Source organism: Nuphar pumila, chromosome 16 (genome assembly GCF_984573655.1).
Source record: "Nuphar pumila chromosome 16, dmNupPumi1.hap1.1, whole genome shotgun sequence".
Classification (NCBI taxonomy): domain Eukaryota; kingdom Viridiplantae; phylum Streptophyta; class Magnoliopsida; order Nymphaeales; family Nymphaeaceae; genus Nuphar; species Nuphar pumila.
Window position 1 is genome coordinate 73,243,696 of NC_143264.1, and position 10,375 is coordinate 73,254,070.

The window sequence follows — 10,375 nt, forward strand, 5'->3', positions numbered from 1 at the left end:
ATATGTATGAGTGGTGTGGTCATTTGTCAAAAAAGGAATGTAACGCTCTCTCACCAAAATCGTGTGTGTGTTGTGGGTTTTGAACTCGTGTCAACACCCAATGAGGCAACAAACATCTCCACAACAACACCCCACATTTTTGTTATAATTATGACTACTTTAATTTATTTATATACATGTGGTTTTCTAATGGGTCTTGAATTTTCGGTTAGAGCATGGATTTATACCACCCTCTAATTGTTTTTTCGGATTTTGATTGGGGTTATATAAAATATTTGGACCATAGAAATCTAATTGGATTCCAAATGGGTTTTGGATCCTCTCAGGATCCAAATCCATTTACTATAATTGGATCCAACTATAGGTTCTATATGATCCGGTCCAGATCCATTTGGATCCAAAGCCTTCGAATAAGAACACATGATCATCATTATTTTGAAGAAAATTCACTTTTATTTATTTTTAAAAATGATCAAAATTTACAGGTTTTACATATCGACGAGAATTATCGCCATTATAAGCCAATAGAAGCGACAAATAGAACAATAGCAGTGAGAAAAATTGTCTCTATTGACCCTTATCTTTGTAGTGCATGTCATATAATTATGCATACAAATATACGTTTGTCTCCTCTAGCTTAACTTTTGTTTCATTCTAAAACAACGTAACATTATACTTACATAGCCAATCCCGCAAATATGTTGTAATTATATATATAGGGTCACCAAAAATATGTTAATTGGAAATATGTGAATCAGAGTATAAAGTAGGCATTTTTGACATTTGTTTACAAACCCAAGCATGTAGATTTATTTAGCATGGTTCATTTGCTAGGAATGGATTGTTGGATCATGTATTTTTGATAAAAAAAATATAATTTTTTGATGCTTGAATATTTATAAAAAATTTAAGTTGTTGATTCTCTTATGTATCATAATTGGATGATCCATGAATCTATTTCTATAAAAAAAAGCATCTAGATCAAATTCATACGGTGAAATTTAAGGAAAAATATAAAAAATAACTATACAATTCTTGAGAATAATGTTATTTCATATCATAGTCGCAAGATATCGCAATATTCTTTGAATTCCCACTCGCTCAATTTTTGCTGAATATGGGGGTATTTTTTATAATTTTACCCTTCTGTTGGAACATAAAAAAGTGGCTTTCACATTAATTACCCTTTCAGAAAACTCCTTTCTTGCAAAAGTCCAAATAAGAGTGCAACTAAGATTCATATGGTATCTAGATAGCGAAAGTTTGGATCTTATGATGACATCCTTTTGCTGAAAATCCATATAGAGGTTTTGGTTATACATATAAGTGAAACTCTACTTTTATATGGATATGAGTTTTGCCTTTAAGTCTAAATAATGAGTGTCTCTTTCGCTAATAGTGAAACTCTCTGATGTGTTAAAATTTCTCAATCAAAGTCAAGTTTTCAGCATAACTCTTTTGCCAATGAAACTCTTAGACCTTCAACAGAACTCTCATGTCTTTATAATTCAAGTGAAACTCATTTTCTACAAAACTATGTTCTTGGCAAAACTCTTTTTTGTATAAAAGCCTAATTTGCAAAATTGCTTATTGGTTGACTATGCACCAGTTTCCATGGAAGAGCTCTCTATTGGTTTCATGTCACTAAGCCCCTTCGCACTTTTCCCAACAAGATTTCCAGTAGATTTTTTTAGTGACAATGCCATCAACTGTTTCAGCTACTATTTGCCTTTGGTTGTTCTTTTGCACTTTCACCCGATGATTTTTTATATTCTTGTTTGAAATTTTTGTGCATTGTTTCATCTAATTGTTGTCAACCTCCTTTTGTGTGATGTTGTCAACCTACTTTTGTGAGATTTTGAAGGGCCTTTCTTGTAAGCTATGCATTTATATTTTCTCATGAAATGTTTTGGCCTATTCCTATGAGATTTTAATGGGCCTTCTGTGGTTGTATCATTTCTTATAAATATGTTTTTTATTGTCGACCTTATTTTATAGAATTTATAGATATTCATTATTTCATTTATACACATTGTTGATGCTTTGCAGACTATGAAGTTGAAAATTTCATACCACATGAATGTGATGTACAGGTACACTCACAGTGCAATAACATCACCATTTGTGTGTGTGCATATGGATTATCCAATGCAATCATGTAGAAGATTGTCAAACATTGTCATGTTTTCATTTGTATTCTATATTTTTTTTATTTATTGGCTATATGGTTGTGTATTTTTCTATTTAGTCTTATACTATTGATTGTTTTTGGCATGTTATTCAAGTTAACATGGCATCAATATATGTTTTGTATTATAAGTGTAGCCATTGCTTAAGATTTTAATGTCAAGTACTTTGCAAAAAATTAAGTTACGATGGATCTAGAAAGCGTAAGGTTTTACTATCGCTATGTTGATGATGAGGATTTTTGCTATTGAGAAGCAACAACTTCAATGATGTTGAATTGAGGAATCAAAAAATTGGGCTAGTCGAAGGAGAGCTGAGGTTTCGCTTTAGATTTCGAAAAAAGGATTTTGATGGTAATATAAGGTTGATGTGCATTCAAGATGATGGAGATGTGCCTTCTATGTTGAGTGATATTGATGTTTATCTTGTGATTTCTCGTGATGGAGATGATAGGTTGAAGAAGCACAGAGATAGTGACCCAGAGAGCTTGCACACTCCAAGGATAGGAGAGCTCAACAAGGCATCCTAAAAACACATAAGATTTGAATTAAGGGATGATGTTGTCAATGAAGACCCATCATTGGAGAGAATGCCTACACATGATAAAGACATGTTTGTAAATATGAATTTAACAAAAATGTGAAAGTATAACATAACTTAATTTGGCATGCACGTTCATAGTGACGTGGTTTCAAGAAAAGTTGTGCATAAGAGCACAATGAAGTACATAAGCTTTGATTAAACTAAATTGATGATGGTACTCATGATAAAGACCCATTCTATGTAGAAAGTGATGCACATAAGGAGAATAGTATACATTTGATGAACAATGCACAAGTAGAGGGTATGCAATTGCATGTAGCTACACACTTTGAAGGGATGCATGAGATGAGGAGCTTAATTGTGAAGGACACCACATGTCAATGCAACTGCATAATAAGTCACACTATCCTAATGCAACACTTGATGAAGTTGATTACATGGATAATGTGGCAAATGAAATAGATGTCCACATAAACAATACAAAAGATGAAACACATGGTTATGATGCAAGTCAACTAACGAGTGACGTTGATGACCCTACAAACTTAAGGTATGCCTTATATAATTGGAATGAACATTCAATATCATTCTCGTTAAAACAGAATATAGAATATGCATGTTAAATTATCATTTAGAGGAGATTCATCCTCCCAAAGTTTTGATGATGTGTTACACTATGATATGTCAAATGCATGTGAAGATAAAGACGAAGATGATAATAAAGATATTCATGTTGACAAAGATGAATGGAATATGAAAAACGCAAACCAAGAAGCTCAAAGAACATAATATGATTATATGATACGTATAAACATTTTGCATTATAACACATCATGAAAATTCTCAACGTGGTTAATGCTTTGCAGAAATGTGGTATGTGGATTTCGCTTGAAGCAAATTATAGAGCATTTTGTTTGTAAGTCTGCGTGTTGATCAAGAAAATGAATGGATGTTTGAAAGAATGTGAGGAAGCATGTGTTTTTCATCTGCAATCTGGTCATCAATAGGCAGCGCTCTTTATATTAATCTGCATTTTGATAATGTGAAGATTTGTCGAGAGTGGCTGAAAATTATGTGATATAACAAAATTGTAAGGTCATATTTAGAAGGAGTTGTAATAATAGAGTTACAATCATATGTGTACGAGAAAGGAATTGTCTATGAAAGATTCGTTGTTTGAGGGTGTATAGTACCAATTTCTTTCGGTTCAAAACCTACGAAAACACCTATGGTGGTTCATATAGTAACATGCAAGTGGTGCATACAAAAGGGTACATGCAAGTAGTGATCCACCAATCACCGAGGGGGATGAATCACCAGCAGTGCATATAAGAGAGGAAGATACTAGAGAGGAGAGTGTGTCTCTGCACACAGAGAAGATATATGTTAAGAATGTCACAATACCTATCCTCAAACCACCTAGGCTGAAATGCATTCAAGGAGAGGAAAGAACAATAAGCTTAACAAAACTTACTACATGTTAGTGAGTAGCTCATTATATAATTAGTTAACTAATTATGCCAAACGCTATTATTTTTTACAACTAATGTGGTTCTTTCAGATAAGTTGGAGTCGCATTCGATTCATGAGTAGTACATATCACTCATCATGTTTCAGAAGACACGACTCAATGTGATGCACTTTATAAAGTTTTTAGAGGTTAAGCCATGGAGATTCAAGAATACTAAAGTAGATGTAATGGACAATAGATGGAATATAAATACAAACACATTCTAATTTTCAGATTTTGAGATAACCATGACTTTAGAGGATATGACACGCATTATGGGTTTAAAGTGTCAGGATAGACCTGTCTCTGGTAGTAGGCTGGTGGATGTGAAGAAGTTGGCAAAGCAGTATTTGGGAGAATGTGCCATGAGAAGAAAAAGAGAATCACGCTAAGATGGTTGTGATGTACATACCATGAGAAGAAAAAACCAGTTTAAGCTCCAAGACCATATGCAAACAAGGAGCTTCAATCATTTCTCAAGTATTTTTTTGGGTTCTACTTATTTGGAGATGTGACTGGTGGCCACGTCATTGCAGGATATTTACATCTCCTTATTAACTTGAGCAAGGTTCAAGAGTATGCATGGGGTGTCATTGCCCTTGCTATGTATCACTTGTTGCAGTACACAAAGGTCTAAAGAATCTTTACGACATGATTTTTTTTATAGAGGTATGTTCACCAACTATTTGTGTTTTGTTTTGTTTGAATTGTATGAAAAAATGGCATTTGTCAATGTTACTATATTGACAGATTTGGAGGTGGAAGCACATTGACATCAACTCACATGAACAACAATCCACAGTCTATCAGTTTTCTCGTTTGTGCATTTTGGAGCGCATCTAACAAGGACGAACAGTCTAACCCAAAGCGTTCAGGAGTGTGGGAGAAGCATATGTTCTTGGAAGAGGAATGGTATGAAACTGCTTGTGTGATGGATCGATTATGTGAGGATGACATAAGTAATAATTATTATTTACATGATATATTTTTCTTCTTTGTCAAAATTTTATATTGCATAATTATCATATGATATATTGTATATAATAGGTTGCTTGGAGACCATACAACAAAAGTAAGGACATGGATCATGAGGTAGTCTTAGATATCGTGAAGTTAGCAAGGTGACATATGTGGATGCACAATATGATGGAGGTTGAGTGTCAGGATGTCAATTGAGTAGTGCGGCAACTAAGAATGTGTCAACTGATTGCATTAGGACTGACATCATGCACAACTAGAACTCAAGGTTTGAATAATAGAAAACAGGGCCACAATTTAACAACATATTTAGGCTTTAAGTTTCTGACTTAGGATGATGGAGGTGAAGCCATCAAAGTCTTAGATGGCCAAGGGTTCGAACTAGGGTACATGGTCAGTCTTTTGGAGTCATTTTCCATGATAACCTTTGTGACAATAATGCACAAATAAAACTCAGCACTGTAAGTTTTGAAATACTTTTGTGTTAATATCATAGTTAAGTTTATATATTTGTGTTTATTATGTTAATTCCTGTGATATTTCTCAAATTTTAAATTGTAAAATATTTTCAAGCTTTAAGAAAATATAAAAGATTGAAATCAATGATAAAGAATGTCAAAACTCAACTAAGGCAATTGGGTGACAATGAGGTGGAAGATCACATGCTATATTTATCATTGACTATTGACTTCGAAGATCACATGTCAAAACTCAACTAAGGCAATTGGGTGACAATTGAATAGTGCCTCATAAGACTTCGAAGACTCATAAGACACATCTCACTTCATTATCAAAAAAAATTATTAATTAATATAAATATTTCAATAAATATGTGCTTGTTATGCATGTGCGTACATTTTTCATATTTGTTCATAATTGTTGTTACTAGTAATTTTAGTTTTTATGCACAAGACTGAGTTTCACTATTCAATTCATCCTATACATGTTGCAAGTACATTTCAGTTATGACTATATATGTTACAAATAGTTTTTAATTTTTCTGCAAAGAAGTGAGTTTCACTATTCTTTGAACGACTTCCACAAGTTTCAATTGTGTTTTTTTGCACATAATAGAGTTTTGCAAATTGTTGCGCATTTCTGCAGGTTATAGTTCCGTATCAACTATCAAAACAGAGTTTTGCTTTTTCTACTTTTAGGCGAAACTCGCATCACTTAAAAGCATAGTGTCGTTGTTCTGTGATGGCAAAAACAATTAATATTTCACCGCCAAAAGGGTGTTATCGTCATCATGACTCCAAATATTGACTTCCATTGTTTAGATCCCTAGTTGAATCTTTAGTTGCGCTCTTATTTGGAGGTTCGCAAGTAAAATGTTTTGCGAAAGTGGGGTGAGGGCGAAAATCACTTTTTTTTATGTTTCAACCAAAGGATAAAATCATCAAAAATACCCATATTCAACGAAAATCAAGTGGACAGCTATTGGGAGAATATTGCGGTATGTTGCCGCTATGCTGTGAAATAGTGTTATTCTCAGGCGTAGTATGGTCATTTTCCCAAAAAGAATCCCATGAAAATCTCATTTCATGCTCCAATTAACATATTCTAGTGGCCCTTTATATATATATATATATAGTTCCCAAGCATGCATTGATCATTGTGTATAGGTCTAGATCATGCTTAATGAAATTCATATCGTGCAATTTTCTTTTTAAAAAAAATCCATATTATGCAATTAATTTAGAAGAAATTCTTCTAGGTTATCTTTATTGACTAATAGAAAAGATATTATCAATGCACTTTGCTAAATCCGTGCACGATGAAGTAGTCTGTCAACCTTGCTAAACCTACACTCGGACTCCTGCTGTGTTTCTAGAATATATGAACAATATCTCTCTTTTTCTTTAACACTCAGAATCATGCATAATGAAAATCGCTAATACGTTCAGTTCTCTCTCTTCCTCTATATATCTATATAGAGAGACAAATGGGTAGGTGCGGAATGGATATGTGCTAAATGGATTTTTCTGCCCTTTTGGCATTTTTTTCGCAGTTCCTACCCCATAAATGTGTTGGGTGTGGTAGATTTATGAGGAATTCACACCTGGATCGTGTTTTTAATGAAAAAAATGATATTCGGAGCCTCAAAATTTACAAAGTTTTTAAACTGTTGATTTTTTTAACCTTATAAAAACCCACCCATGTGTCGGAATAGAACACTTCAAGAGCTGATCCCTATAAAATCAAGTATATAGATCACATCTGTACGGTCAGAATTTAAAAATAAAATGAAAAACCCCTGAAAAACTCATTTAGCAAGTATCATTTAACACCTACCCATTATATAAACAACTCTGCATTGAAGTCCCTTATGCGTTGTCATAAAAAAGACATTACTTTTATATATTTTCCACATGAATTTACACTACATGATGGATCAGAAGGTTGCGTGTTCGATTCACGTCGGGTTCAAAACTCGGATCCTTCTTTCAAAGTTATTCCTATTTTTGTTTCTACGCTTAATTCCCCCCTACACACTTGAAATTTCCATCTTCGTTTTCAGAAAAACAACAATACGTCATGGTGGTTGGTCCAGACGCCTTGTGCCGACCATTTCTTACTGCCGATTTTGAACAGTAGGTAAAAAACAATGTGAAACCTCTCTCTCTCTCATATACCAAATGACGGAAGCTTCCTCTTTTTCTAATTAAAGATAACCATTCTTTAATAGTTAAAAGAACAAAAGCGTATCTCAAAATGTCGAATAATGCAAACATTGAGCTTACTACTTCAAACAGCAAGCAGGGCCAGTTTTTTTAATATGAATGTTCAAGTAAATAGCAACAGCCAATACGATTTTGTAATTGATTAGAACTACGCTATGTAATTCTGTCAATGAATTCCACAATCAAATTACAAGCAAGTTTTTGTTTTCCTTTTGCATGGTATATCATTAAATAATAGCCGAAAATTTTGGAATATTCTCACAAAATTCTCAAGTGTTTACCAATTGAATAAGTTAAACTAACAATACTAGTTAAAAATGTTCCCACTTCTCTTCTTCATGTTATTCTAGTGGTGCTAATCGATAGACACAAGAATTCTCTAGAATCAAGAATGGTTGCACAAATTCTAAGTGTCCTCATCATGTCACATCGATGGTGCTTTTCCTCTTAGCTTTTCATAGTAGGCATATAGGAGCTTCTCTCAATCCTTTCACCCAGTTCTCGTTTTGACGTGTGAAAAGGGCTCGTGTATGAGAGACATTCTTCACCTCCATACCATGCTGAGGCACGTGGACCCCACATTAGATCAGATAAAATTAACTTTGAATGTACACTAGGATCATGCACTATACATCATAAAGCGCAATACGTGTGCTTTCGATGATATGTAGGCCCTCAAAGAAATGAGAGGCTCTAAACTTTGCGGCCGTCCATGTATCTCTCAACCACTTCTCATGATCCAAGACGCGTCTCTAAATGCTATAAATACCCCTTATTGCCTTCCCATTTGTCTCACATCCTAGTGAGAGTATAAGTGAGTCACAAATTCTTCACAATGACTACCCATAGAGTGAAGTATGTTTGCTTACTTCTTCTGCTTGCCATAGGCACATGTGCTGCCTCTAGGGCTCTCTTGACCCTAGGGGAAGCAACTGTCTATGGTCACGGTGGTGCTGGTGGAAATGGAGTTGGCCCTGGTATTGGTGTAGGAGGAGACCATGGAGTTGGTTATGGTAGTGGTAGTGGTAGCGGGGGTGGATATGGTGTTGGCGGAGATCATGGAGTAGGGTATGGCAGCGGTGGAGGGGGTGGTAGTGGGTATGGTGCTGGAGGGGATCATGGAGTAGGGTATGGCAGCGGTGGAGGTGGTGGTAGTGGATATGGTGCAGGAGGGGATCATGGAGTAGGGTATGGCAGCGGTGGAGGTGGTGGTAGTGGGTATGGTGTTGGAGGGGATCACGTAGTTGGGTATGGTAGTGGTGGTGGTGGTGGTAGTGGGTATGGTGCTGGAGGGGATCACGTAGTTGGGTATGGTAGTGGTGGTGGTGGTGGTAGTGGGTATGGTGCTGGAGGGGATCATGGAGTAGGGTATGGTAGTGGTGGTGGTGGTGGTTATGGTGCTGGAGGAGATCATGGAGTTGGTTATGGAATCGGTGGTGGTGGTGGTAGTGGTGCTGGTTATGGTGCTGGTGGTGCACATGGTGGTGGGTATGGCTCCGGTGGTGGTAGCGGCAGTGGAGCCGGGTATGGATCTGGAGGAGTGCATGGAGGTGGTTACGGCAGTGGAGGAGGGTCAGGAGGTGGTGAAGGCTATGGTGCTGGAGGAGAGCATGGAGGTGGATACGGCAGTGGAGGAGGGTCAGGAGGTGGTGAAGGCTATGGTGCTGGAGGAGAGCATGGAGGTGGATACGGCAGTGGAGGAGGGTCTGGAGGTGGTGAAGGCTATGGTGCTGGAGGAGAGCATGGAGGTGGATACGGCAGTGGAGGAGGCTCAGGAGGTGGTGCTGGCTATGGTGCTGGCGGTGCACATGGTGGTGGTTATGGTGGCGGTTCCGGTTATGGTGCAGGTGCTGGTGGTGACAGTGGTGGTGGGTATGGTGCTGGAGGTGGCCATGGCAGTGGTGGAGGATATGGAGGTGATGGTGGCTACCATCATTAGGAAGGGTCAGCTTCATCTGTGCCTAATTAAGCTTGACTAGTTTTAAATTATCAAAGTGCTTGCGTTATAAGTTTTTAAGTGTGATACTGTGTGTTTCTTAAATAAGTTTGTGTTGGGAATCATATTGATCAAAGTACCATGTTGTAATGCGAGCCTTAGGGCTCCATGTGATCGATGTTACTTTTTCCCATGAAAAGTATTTGAAGTTTGGTACATATCTTTTTTTTTATAGGATGGGGTTAGGCAGACCACCACCAGTTATACAACGTCCCAACACAAGGTGAAGTTCGGTATAAATGATATTATGGTGTGGAGGAATGTACCTACCTAACAAAAAACCTCCCAAACCTACCCACTAAGAAACATTTATCTGATTTTTGGTATTTTTTTCGAAATTCTAACTTTACAGATGTAATATATGTGCTTGTTTTTATAGGAATTCAGTTGTTGGAGCATTGATTTTGACGTATGGATATGTTTTTATAAGATTTTAAAAATCAAAAGCCTAAAATTTCATAATTTTTTTAGGCTCTA

The 10,375-nt window shown here is 36.3% G+C and overlaps 1 protein-coding gene across 1 annotated transcript; it reads left to right on the forward strand.

Moving 5' to 3' along the window:
- Positions 1–3,104: 3,104 nt before the first annotated feature.
- Positions 3,105–10,011, forward strand: LOC149813567 (glycine-rich protein). The gene is made up of 3 exons (XM_089991146.1): positions 3,105–3,280; positions 4,991–5,199; positions 8,790–10,011. Exons 1-3 carry the CDS (start codon positions 3,105–3,107, stop codon positions 9,839–9,841), a joined length of 1,437 nt encoding a protein of 478 aa, XP_089847272.1. The 3' UTR covers positions 9,842–10,011.
- Positions 10,012–10,375: the final 364 nt, after the last annotated feature.

Coding starts and splice junctions, on each gene's coding strand:
- LOC149813567 (XM_089991146.1), top strand. CDS start 3,105: ATGTCAATGCAACTGCATAATAAGTCACACTATCCTAATGCAACACTT. Junction 3,281..4,990: donor GATGACCCTACAAACTTAAG/GTATGCCTTATA, acceptor CTATATTGACAG/ATTTGGAGGTGGAAGCACAT. Junction 5,200..8,789: donor ATTATGTGAGGATGACATAA/GTAATAATTATT, acceptor TGCTTGCCATAG/GCACATGTGCTGCCTCTAGG.